The sequence below is a fragment of the Polyergus mexicanus genome, unplaced genomic scaffold, assembly GCF_030449975.1.
Source record: "Polyergus mexicanus isolate NDT 795.1 unplaced genomic scaffold, iyPolMexi1.0 SCAF_19, whole genome shotgun sequence".
In the NCBI taxonomy this organism is placed as follows: Eukaryota; Metazoa; Arthropoda; class Insecta; order Hymenoptera; family Formicidae; genus Polyergus; species Polyergus mexicanus.
In genome coordinates this window covers 288,367-301,342 of record NW_027223339.1, presented here as the reverse complement: position 1 = coordinate 301,342, position 12,976 = coordinate 288,367, and the positions used below count along the sequence as shown (strand labels likewise).

Below are 12,976 nucleotides of genomic sequence, written 5' to 3'. Positions count from 1 at the left end.
GAGTATTTTACTTGCAAACAAAATTAGTATAAAAGTTGACAAAAATTTACACAGCATGGATCTCACTTTCCTTTTAATATATATTGTAAAAAGAGTAATCCTTAAGCGTACATGACAATGACATAATAACGAGTAAATGTAAACAAAAGAAATATAAACACACATATAAAATATAACGAAAAAAATTATACAAATAAGTACGAAAATTATGATATTTCAAAATTGCATATCCTAGGAATCAAAAACGATCGCCATAAAATTTAAAGCGTGTATTACTTAAGAATGTATCCTCTATAACATATATAAAAAAATGATTCGTGCTGTGCAAGTTTTTGTCAACTTTTGCTACTGAAATTGTTTAAAGATAAATTTTTGGGAGTATTTGGAAACGTATTATAAATTAAGCTCTATATATACTGAGTGTGAATCTTTTTTTGAATATGATTCGTAGGATATATAAACATGGGATGCGGTGGTAAAGCTGGCTACTACTTTAGCTCAACGTGCGTCTTGGTTGGCAGTTTTACCCTCTTCTTCATCGATTTACATAGAAGAAATTTGTCCAAGCATAAGCACAGAGTTAATGGTACAAAACACACATGCGCCTCGGACAATTGTCCTCAACGACGAAAACCGTCATTCAGTCAGGAGCCCGAGAACGAAGGACCTCACGTGGCCGCTGCTGGAGCAGCCGGAGCAACAGCCGCAGCAGTCGTTCTAGGAGCTGACTTTGTTCCAATACAAGGTATAAATATATATATATATCTTGTTTTTTTTTCTAATTTTATGAATAAAAAAAACAAACGCGTGGGAAAAGAAACCTCTTTAAATGACACTATATATTTTATGTAATGCGTTATAATATGTCATTTACATCACATTCGGTTCTACTTCTTATTTCTTTAATCATTCATCATGATTTAATTTACATTGTTAATAAAAATAAAAAATATAATAAATACTATTAATATTAATTAATATTAATCAATTTATCTGTTTGTAACTGCTATCTCACACACATACACGCTATCATCATAGTAATTTTGCTAGCTAGTTTCTAGTCCCTTTCACTGCTCTTATATATTTATAATCTTTTAAATAAATTAATATTTTATTTTCGATAGTCTAATAGACTAGAATCTACAATATTAAAGTCTATATAGTCATGTATGTAGATTTACTAATCTATATATAGAGATTAGAGTCTATATATAATATATAAGCAAATTATAAAGTGCGAAAAGAATTTTACATAGGTATATTATAGATATTACTTGTAATATATTCGTCACAATTATTATGTACCCCGTTTTTCAGGTGAGGCAATAGACGTTTTAGGAGCGAACAAACCGGAGCTTACATGCATCTCGGAGGAAGGTATCGCTGACATGGATTTACCTGATAATCTACTAGAGGATCTCGACTACATAGGAGACTGTATAACCTCGTGTAACAAGGTCGAGAACTATCTCATGCTCTCAGAATTTGAGAATAATTTAATCGCCGAGATGCCGATTATTATGGATCGCCGTGGACGCAGATGGTCCTTGGCGCGATCCAAGACCGGTCAATCTAATTGTGGTCAGACTAGCGGCGTGCAATCGACAGCTGACGAGGAGGAAGTTAAATCGAAGTGGCGTTTCACGAATGTACCGCCTAATGCTAACACGAGAATGATCACTGTCATCGACGAGGCCAGCGCATAATTCCGAGTACGAACAATGCAACATTATTGATCTTAAACTTGACAAGATTGAAAAAATAAATCTAAAATAATAAATGTAAAAAAATAGAATTTACAAATAGAAGAAGACGTGCATAATTTATAGCGTATTTTTAAAACGTAATCTTTTTGTAAAGTACTTAATCTAAAACTGAAATTAACACGAGAATGAAATTAAAAAAAGATATATGTATGTATAAACCTAATTTATACAGATTTTAAGAACATGAAAACGCGTTTTGCCTATAAATAAAAAATTTCAAATTTCTAAGATGTCAAACTTCTGGGCATATGTTTGTGCAATATTTAAATTTAAAAATTGTCGCAAACACGGTTATATTATTTTTCTTACATTAGAAAGAAATGAAACAAAATGCGATTTCTACATATATATATATCAAATTTTTCAATTTTATTGTTACTAAATGCAAATTTTAATGTAATCCGAGAGGAAAATTGCGAAACCTTGAAAAATTAACGAGATACAAATTAAGTTAGTCCGGCCGCACATGTAACACGTAATCTATTAATATTTATTTAAGTTAATAATTACTTCTATTTGTTCCTCTGTTGTCTACTTAAGTATTTGTAGTTAAGTTAATCATAAATTTAAATTACTCATAAATAATAAGTAGTGACACGCTAACTTGAATGATTTAATTTGCTGAGAATGTAATCACTCGGATAACATGGATTACTTGATTCCCGATGCGATTAAGGACAATAACGTCGACTTTCGACAAGAGAAAAGCCATGAAAACGCTCCGTCCACATAAAAACAACTTTAATTCGCATTAGCGTTTTTTTTTTTTTTTTAAACTTACTGTTATTTCATTGTCTAGGATAAAAAAATAATCTACTGTTATAATTGATTTATTAATGACATTATATTTTAAGCCTTATAACACTTCAGAGAATGGAAGGTATCTGCTAATTATACAAATGAAATAGCTCAGACTCTTGGTACAAATAATTCACAAGTGATTGTTATGTGACCGATAAAGAAATTGAGAATATAATCGTAGTGGATATGGTATTGACAAACAAATATATCGTAATTTATGTTTGAATAATATTTTTCAATTTTAGAGCACTTAAAAAAGATCTAATTTTATACAGATTATCTAATTTTATATATTAAATTATTTTCTCTAATAAATTACTTTTTTAATTTTAATACAATTTAATAAAAGCTAATAAAAGAAAAAGAAATATATATATATATATATAAATACATATTTTACTAAAAATTTTATTTGATTATTTTGATATTAATTGTCAATTTTCATAAATAAAATACCAATATTTTTTCGTTATGATTGTAAATAATAATTGATTGTGCAAATGAGAATTAACTATATGCAGACACATTAATTTAAGATATAAAAACTAGTCCGGTTTTAATAACGATAGTACTTGTGAAAATATGAAAATGCAAGGTGCATTACGTATATATTATTCATGACTTTCTTCGGGACTAGCTCCATAATAAAACCCGGCAATCGACATCAGTTAACAATACGCATCTATTTATTTATAAAATTATTTATATTAGAATGTAAATATATATTCAATATTAAGCCATATGTACCATATATATAGTTATTTTTTAAACGTATGCAATTATCGGCCGATTATTATGATATTTATAACAGCAATCATATTTTTTCTATTTGAAAATTTATCTATACAAATTAAGATTTTGTTGAAACAATATTACATCTTTACTGAGCAAACAAACGCTTTATTGATTTTTTTTTTTATTGAAATGCAAACAATTCATTCAGGCAATAAAAATAATTGATATTTAAAATACAATTTTTTGTGCACAAGACGTGTATTATTTTATAATTATTCATATAATTAATATAAAAATTAGTAATGTACTAATCGACTGCCATTTAAAAGATGATATTAAAACTTGCCAAAAAAAAAACATATCTTGCGTCCAATATTAATAAATGCTTTTTACTAAAACTCTCTCAAGTTACTGCCATTAAGAAAATACTGCCATATTAACGGACACATATTGCGACAAGACATGTTCACCTAAAAATGTTCAAAAAACAGTAAAAGTAAAATTAATTAATTAAAGAATTAAAAACCGAAATAAGTTATGATTAGTTCTGGTTTTAATATATATATATTGTATATTGCCAAGTTTCAAGAATGTTACATTAAATTTTTCTAAAAGAGTTCTGTTTACAACAACAAACGTACGTAGATATAATAATCGTCCAAGAAACAATAACCACATTACCAAATTATTTCATAAGTAAAACAAACTGTTAAATGTACCATAGCGATAAGACAACATAACATCAAACAAAAATTGCTGAGCGTATTGTATTGTCGTAATGTTGTTGATATAAAAATGTGATTCAAATATGTAATTCGCGTATCTAATTTTTTTATAATATCCTGATTATATAGATTTCCTCTTCATTTTTTCCTAAACGAAAAGTCTACCAATTTTAAATGAATGTTTCATTATCATGGGATAGTTATGGCGTGCAGCAGTAGAAACAATCTGAAATTGGGTCGAGTTAGAAATAGCATTGCCAAACGGCCCCATTACCATTCGAATAAACGTAGTGTCGATAGCGTCGCGTTAATTGCGAATTCCTGATCCACCTACTAGTTTCAAGTGAAGCGTGCGTTACGTCGCACATGGCCGTTCGTACATTTAATTTAATGACACTCAAAGATTTATATTCCTGAATCATCTATTGATTAATGATTCAATTCTACTCTTTAAAACTAAAAGGATCCTAAAATCTGAAAATAGGAAGTATTAATTCACGTGGATTTGGCCTTAAGAAAAAGCCTTAAATTTATATGTTAAAGTATTAAAAACTAATGTTATAAATGATGCAAAAATGATATTAAACTTTTTATATTAATTTCAAGACACATAGAATTCATATATGATTTTATATATTGTACACTTTTTCTATATTTTTCGTTTCTGTATTTTCAAAATATATATTCTAAATTTTCTTTTTTATAATTATCTTAGAAACCAGCTACCATAACTAATTGTAAATATATATGTAACAATTACTAAACAACTTAATACTAATTTGATTAGAATAATTAATTTAAGAGATTATCTTTCTTATTTCGTTAACGCCTTTGATTATAAGTAATTTCAGTCAAATTATCCTTATTTAATTTTATTTATAAGCATATCAAGATCAAGCGCGTACGCAAATATTATCATTATTTCTTATTTTTAATCGAAATATTCTCATAGAATAAATTAAAATATCGGATGCATATAATATATCATAGTCTCGCATCACATGTTAATTAACACGTAATCGTGTGCGTGGCGATCGGTATGTATGATAAAAGGTAGCACAATAGTGGACAGTCGCTTCAAAGCGCTTCACGATTAAGTGCTCCCGTGGCATGAGTCGTGATAATATATTCTTAGAAAAGTTACAAAACTTGACACGAGGTTCCGAAGGTAAGTGTCGACAATCTTTTTTCAGTAGCAGAATTCGATTGTCGCGAATTATCAAATTTTCGCTCTATGAATTTCTTTGTCTTTCTTATTTCTCTTGCAATAAAAAAAAATCTTATTTCTCATTTTAATAAACAAAAGTATATATAAATAAAATTATTTTTGTTATTTTTCCTCAATAATAAATCGAGTTTTCTCGAACGATATCTTAAATGTCTTATTATTATAGGAGAGAGAGAGAGGGTAAGCGATTTGATGTAATAAATTTTCGATGCTTCATATAATCCTACAGCATTGATTGATAATGAAATAAAACTCTATATTTACTCATATTTATTATTTTTTATATTTATTATACTTATTTGTGTGTGTGTGTTTAATATATCAAGGGATTTATTAAAACTGCGATATATATTGTATAATTGGAAAAAAAGATATAATTTTTTATCTCCAATACCACCCTCGATATCATGGAATGAATATTATAAATCACGCAGACAGTCTTCCAGCGGTCTCTTGGGCCATTTTGGCTGAATTTTTTATATGAATTCAACTAAAATATATGTCACTTCAACCAGTCCCATCTTCAATCAGTCCAATCTTCTCGTTGTCCTTTTCAATCCATCGATCATACCAAGCTATCGCATCGCCACCAATCTTGATCATCCCGATGAAGAATGTGTACAGGTGCGGACGCACCGAACCGCACGATAACAACGCGTGATAAGAACGACCGTATCTTGCAGCACTGAGGGTGACAAAGCGGGAATGGCGTACGGGAAACTACACGTATTACCATTGAGTCTCTTCATCTTGATTCCCGTGACATTCGTAATTACGTAAGTCTGTAATTTTTTAATGGAGAATGATAGAGGTCAAACGTAAACCAGGACAAATACATTTTTCAGTATAAATCAAAATTTAGGGTAAAACAATTTCCCTATCATCCAAGTTTTCAATTGGCTTGTTAATTTTCTAATCACTATTTGTATTATTAGTCTTTTTAACGAATTTTAATTAATTTATATCTCGCTTGCACTGTCAATAAATAATTTCTTCCCAAAATTGAATGCTAAATGTGATACGAGAAATCAATACAAAATTTATAATCAAATCCAATTTGATTATGCCAATCACTATCGACAATAAATTTAATGAAAAAACCAATTAATATGCTTCTTTTATTTATTCTCAGAATCTTGAAAACATGATCAGAGTGTAACGACAAAAGTATAAATAAATTATTCTGATGGTATCCTCGTAGTATAACATATTTTCAAGATTGTGTTTTTCATTGAAAATAATATTGTGATTAAAAGAATTATATACTATATCAATATTGCCGTATCAGGAACAGAATATATCCTTTTATATCGATATAATACACGTAGTATTCTTTTGGAAAAAAATTAATTGATTTAAATTTTATCTCCTCTATTATTCTATTATTTTATTCTACTCAATATATATTATACAAATAATTTTATCTTTATTTTAATTTTTTTAAATCATTACTTTTTACCTTTATTTTTTAGAATAAAGATAAATAAAATTTTAGAGAAATAAATATTCTTAATATGTACGTTATTCGATTAATTCGAAATAAGGGATAAATTGTTTTACAGATTATACTGTATTTTAAAATATCTGTTCGAATATCAGATGCAAGGAATTATGAAGTTGATCATAAAGGAACTTTGCGAGCGGTCGAGAAAGTCGATGCATGATGCGAGCGTTTTATATACTTGTTCACGTCACATGTTTATAGTTTACGAATGGTTCATGTTTCAGATACACCATATCGGTGCAATGGGATCACGTGGTGCCTGGATTCCCTTATATATCAGAGACCGGCACATTATCACCGGAATCCTGCATATTTGCGCAATGCCTAAACATTGCAGCTCTTTTACGTACGTATATATAATACCATTAAAAGTTCTTCGGAAATTAAATTAGATATTTGTCTCACTCTTTGATTTTTTCCAAAATTGTTCACTAAATAAAAAGATCTAAATAAAATTCATTGCTAAATATGTACAAATATAAAAAAAAAAAATTCCTAAATAATACAAAATTTAAAAACAGAGATAATTTAAATAGCAATAAAATAAAACAAAAAATTAATAACGTAACAAGCATAATAAAAAGATAAAGAAAAAAGAAGTGAGCTAGAGAAGTGACTTTAAATAAATTCGCTTTAGACATAACAAAAAAATTCTCGATCTGCAACTTTCACAGTCGGATGCTGCGTCTACATTAGGCATCGTCAAGTACTGCAATGGCAGATAGAGAGAGGTCGTGATCTTGTAAGCGGAAGAATTATCACGGTGACCGCGTGCTGTGGCATCCTTGCTTGTTTCGGTCTAGACATACTCGCCAATTTTCAAGAGGCTCGCGTAATCGCCGCTCACATGGTGGGAGCGATGACTTGCTTCTCTGCTGGCACTCTCTATTTCTGTTTTCAGGTACATCGTAATATAGATCGTTATGTTTTACCGTGGATATTTTTGCGAAAGACATTAACTTATCGACAATGTTGCGGCCACTCTATGACGCAATGCCGATTATAAACATTTATCCTTGAATCGGTATTAAAGTAGTTAGAAGTGATAGAATGAATAATCTTTATATTAAAAAAAAAAAAAAATAATTTTATCTGTACGAGAAATAATTATTATAACACTAATTGTTTTAGACATATTTGAGTTATAAGATGGTACCAGCTATGAACGGCACGATTGTCGTTTATGTGCGCGCAATTCTCTCGGCTCTCACATTGATATTAACGATTGCCACGATCATTCCTGGCTATATCTCGATGTCTGAATTTCAAGGTAAGCAAATACATTAGTGTTATAAGTTATAAATCATCATTGTATTATATATCTAACAAATATTAAGCGAGATTCCGTAAATATTTATATACAAAACGGCTAGATTCTCTCATTCGTCGAAAGTTGCAAACGAATGAAAAAGTGTATTCATACATAAGATTTTTAACTCCTATATATATATATATTTATTTATTTCTACCTAAATAAAAAATTATTCTTACCGTTAAATAAAATTAAAATAAGGTGGTTTAAATATTTTTAATTACAAGATATTTTTATATAGTAAATAAGTAGTAAAAAATAAAATATGAATTTAACTTGTAATACAGGTAATGATTACAAGAAATGGCTACCGGCAGACGGTGGTTGGGGCTGGCACGTCGCGAGTACTACATGCGAATGGATTCTCGCAATAGTCTATTGCGCATTTCTTCTGACGTTTGTTTTGGAATTTCGATTAATTAATTTCGAAGATCCCGTAGTTACGGTACGTCAATTATTTATTAATATAGTAGTATTTTTTGTTGTTTAAAAAGTTACGCTAGAATATCGGCTCTTTGCGTTTATTAAATTTTTTCTTTCATAAACTCAATGTATGTGTGAGATATCCTACTGCTGCTCCGTATGTCTTTTTTGCTACAAATTTTTCGATTGAATTCTTTAAAAATTTCGAGAAATAAAGAATTATTTTCTATCAAAATATTTTTTTAATATTTATCATTAAGCTATCACTATTATTACTTGTAAAAAGTAATTAGATTAAAATTGAATTAAATTTAATGATAAAAAATAAGATTTCGTTATACATTTACAATTATAAATTTTAACAATTAAAATGTTTTTTTATAATTGTTTTTAAATATAAAACTATATACGTGAAGGTACCCCAAAATAATCGGAATTGATGTACAAAAAATTAACAGCTTGCCAAAACAATTAATAGTCTTCATCATCCGCGAAATAGTCTCTTGCGGCATTTAAGCAACGATCCCAGCGAGATTTTAACGATCGAAAGCACTATTGGAAGTTTCAGTGTCTTTATTATATTAATACAGCAATAGAATTTTCAAGTCATTACAGCTCAAGGGGAAAAGATTCGATATAATAAGGGAAATCTAGACGGTATTGCCGAATGTAATAAAGACACTGACAGAGATTGGCTTTTAGCAGTGCTTCCGATCGTTAAAATCGCGTTGGGATTTTTGCATAAATGCCGCAAGAGACTATTTCGCGGATGATGAAGACCATTAATTGTTTTGGCAAACTGTTAATTTTTTGTACATCAATTCCGATTATTTTGGGGTACCTTCACGTATATAGTTTTATATTTAAAAACAATTATAAAAAAACATTTTAATTTTTAAAATTTATAATTGTAAATGTATAACAAAATCTTATTTTTTATCATTATATTAAAAGCACTGCTAAAAGCCAATCTCTGTCAGTGTCTTTATTACATTCGGCGATACCGTCTAGATTTCCCTTATTATATCGAATCTTTTCCCCTTGAGCTGTAATGACTTGAAAATTCTATTGCTGTATTAATATAATAAAGACACTGAAACTTCCAATAGTGCTTTCGATCGTTAAAATCGCGCTGGGATCGTTGCATAAATGCTGCAGAGGACTGTTTCGAGGATAATGAAGGTCATTAATTGTTTTGGCAAGCTGTTAATTTTTTGTACATAAATTCCGGTTATTTTTGGATACTCCTCGTGTCTCGTATCTTGAGATATTTGCTTGTTAAGAAAAAATTAATTTCGAATTTATTAAAAACCGTAAGAATTTTGTACTTTAAAAAGAAGAATTATATGTGATAGTGATAGAGCATCTAACACACACATATACACGTATATTTTAATTGTTACGCGTGATTAATAAATTATAATTATAATTTTAGATAATGAAAAGACCAATATATTATAATTATAGATAATAAAATTTACGACAATAATACATAATACAATATTTCATGCATTAATTTTATAAATAATTTTGTTCTAGTTAATGTATTTGGATAAAATCGAGAACACGGCCATGCCACACAAAACGGAAACGACAATACTACAAGATACGTAATTTCTTTTCTACGTCAATTTGTCAAATTTCCACTAGATATATAGTACTAGCTATATTTAATCTTGCACACACACATCCAATCTCTCTATATAATATATCTTATATCTACGACAATTATTATAAATTATGAAGAAAATCATTATACATTGCTTTGTTAGGGGTGACTTTCTCTTTCTTAAAAATTTTATTACTCCAGCAATACCATTAATTTAAATATAATTGTAAGTCACGTTATCATTATATAGCCAGTGATAAGTATGCTATTATCAAGAATTGCAATATCATATCTGAACAGCGCAAGATTAGATACATTGCGAGCGCAGACAAGACAATTTAAGACTCATATCATCAATTATGATTAATTATGCGGCTTAACTATGACAGTCAATTTCCACTTTTATAACGTTTACTATATTAATGATATGTATGCGCGCTATTACATTCATAATATTGTAATAAAACATATTTTATACAATAATCTGAAAATAAATCAAATACGAGATAGAGGTAAAAATTACCTTTTGTCATCAATTCTTTATTCAATACTTCCGTTATAATAACTTTAATCACCAATTTTTTTAAATAAATATTTATTAAATAAAGGTAAATATGCATAAAAAGTCACACCGCACCGATTTAATTGCCACTTAGATATGTTGTAAGGGGAAATGTGAGTAATTCCCCGCAAGAATCAAGTGACGATAGACAGTGGTTTAGGAGATAGAATATAACAAATTAAAGCTTGACAATTTTAATGTTCTTCCTTAGGTATTATAAATCGATATTAGGAACAGAGTCGTGTTTACGTACGTCGTAGTAGTCTGTTTATGTCCTAAGATATTTTGTCAACAATAGTGGATGAAACAAGATCTATCATTGTATTGTATCACATGGGTTTGCAACTTTCTAGACAAAGCGAGGTCTACCTCTTATACCACCCCTGCTTTCAGTACAAAACAAGAGATCTATTATTGCATATTGTTCCATATAGGTTTGCAATTTTCTAAGCGAAAGTTTACGACATTTACGCGTGAGCATAAAGGGCTTTGCCCCTCCTCCATGCATTCAATAAATAATATTTTTCAAGACACGACTCAGAAATTCATGTAATCGCACGTTGAAAGCTATTAACGAACTGCGAGAAATAGATGAAATCAATTATTGACAAAATATCAATAACCATATACCTATCCCGTAAATGTAAACAAATACTTTTTCCATATCTATCCTATAACAAGTACAACGTACACAAACTTCACTTGCCCCTCCTCCATGCATTCAATAAATAATATTTTTCAAGACACGACTCAGAAATTCATGTAATCGCACGTTGAAAGCTATTAACGAACTGCGAGAAATAGATGAAATCAATTATTGACAAAATATCAATAATCATATACCTATCCCGTGAATGTAAACAAATACTTTTTCCATATCTATCCTATAACAAGTACAACGTACACAAACTTCACTTTTCCTAATATTATTTTGTAATACCTGAGAAAAAGCATTAAAATTATCAAACTTTAATTTATTATATCTCCTAAACCAATGTTGACCGCCATTTGATTCTTGCAGGAAATTATTCAGAACACTTCCCCCCCCTCCTCCCCCCTACAACATATACATATAAATAACGATTAAATGGGTGAGATGTGATCTTTTATGCATATTTATTTTCCACATATAATATTCACGTTATATAGAAAATATTGCCTATTAATTATATACTTGCAGTATTATTTTAAAAAATAATTATTCTTTTAAAAAATTCTTAAAAATAGAAATATAGGGAGAACTAAAAATAAATATATAAGATTAATGTAATTTATGCATAATCTATTGATATTTTCCGGGAAAAATTTGGAAAATAATATCACTTTCTGTATTTAATTAACTAACTAAAGAAAATAGAAAATTCTATGTTTATATATAATAACTATTACATCATATCTAAAGATTTCTTTTGACGATCTGTGATTTGCAACAAAATTCAAAAAAGAATACTATTTATGAATTTTATGCACAGACTTCTATATATATATATATATATATATATATATATATATATATATATATATATATATATATTAGACTGCTAACATACACAACTGTTTTATATAATAACATATGAAACAAGGGCAGCCATTTGCAATTAGAAGAATATCGTACCGGGTATCGCAGAATTCGATATGAATTCAATATGTGTCATTTAAACGTCAATCATTAATTTTTTAAAAATATACGTTTAAAAGTAAAAATAAATTAAAAAATATCAAATATACATATAATAGTGCACATATAAAAATAAAAATGACTTGTAGCATATTTGATTGTTCCAGTAAATATTTCAAAGAAAGAAATATCAAATTTTTCCAGTAAGTACATATAACCTGTTTCTCTTATTTTTTAGAAACTTTAACTAGACTTTTTCTATCAGGTTAAATATAATTTTTAACTTAAATTATATTACGTGTGATATCGAAAACATTCAAAGAGCTCAAATATACATATAAATCAAGATATATATCAAAATACACATACTATATAAAAAACACATTAAAATATGTGACACAAAATTATAGGTAAAACTGTTATGAGTTTTGTTACAAATTATATACATATAGTCTAAAGAGAATCGCTTTAATAATAAAAATTTTTACGAGATATTTTTTTTGTATTATATATATATATATATATATATATATATATATTTATAATTAAAATTATTGTTCTAAAAATATTTATAAAATAAAATTTAATTCTGTAAATATTTTTAGAATAATAATTTTAATTACTGAAGAAGGTAATTTAGAATGCTTTTACATATATATATATATATATATATAATTTTAATTATTATACAAT

At 28.2% G+C, this 12,976-nt stretch overlaps 2 protein-coding genes across 2 annotated transcripts in view; both read left to right on the top strand.

Moving 5' to 3' along the window:
* Positions 1 to 1,821, top strand: part of LOC138941489 (uncharacterized) — a 62,133-nt gene extending 60,312 nt beyond the window's left edge. The window contains exons 7-8 of the mRNA XM_070311207.1: positions 452 to 745; positions 1,318 to 1,821. Of these exons, the coding sequence (XP_070167308.1) occupies positions 452 to 745; positions 1,318 to 1,706 (683 nt within the window). The 3' untranslated portion in view covers positions 1,707 to 1,821. The remainder of the gene's footprint in view (positions 1 to 451; positions 746 to 1,317) is intronic.
* Positions 1,822 to 5,124: 3,303 nt separating this feature from the next.
* LOC138941493 (DNA damage-regulated autophagy modulator protein 1-like) lies at positions 5,125 to 10,179 on the top strand. The gene is made up of 7 exons (XM_070311227.1): positions 5,125 to 5,195; positions 5,939 to 6,031; positions 6,984 to 7,105; positions 7,434 to 7,660; positions 7,891 to 8,029; positions 8,359 to 8,516; positions 10,034 to 10,179. Exons 2-7 carry the CDS (start codon positions 5,961 to 5,963, stop codon positions 10,106 to 10,108), a joined length of 792 nt encoding a protein of 263 aa, XP_070167328.1. The 5' UTR covers positions 5,125 to 5,195; positions 5,939 to 5,960; the 3' UTR covers positions 10,109 to 10,179.
* The last annotated feature ends 2,797 nt before the right edge of the window (positions 10,180 to 12,976 follow it).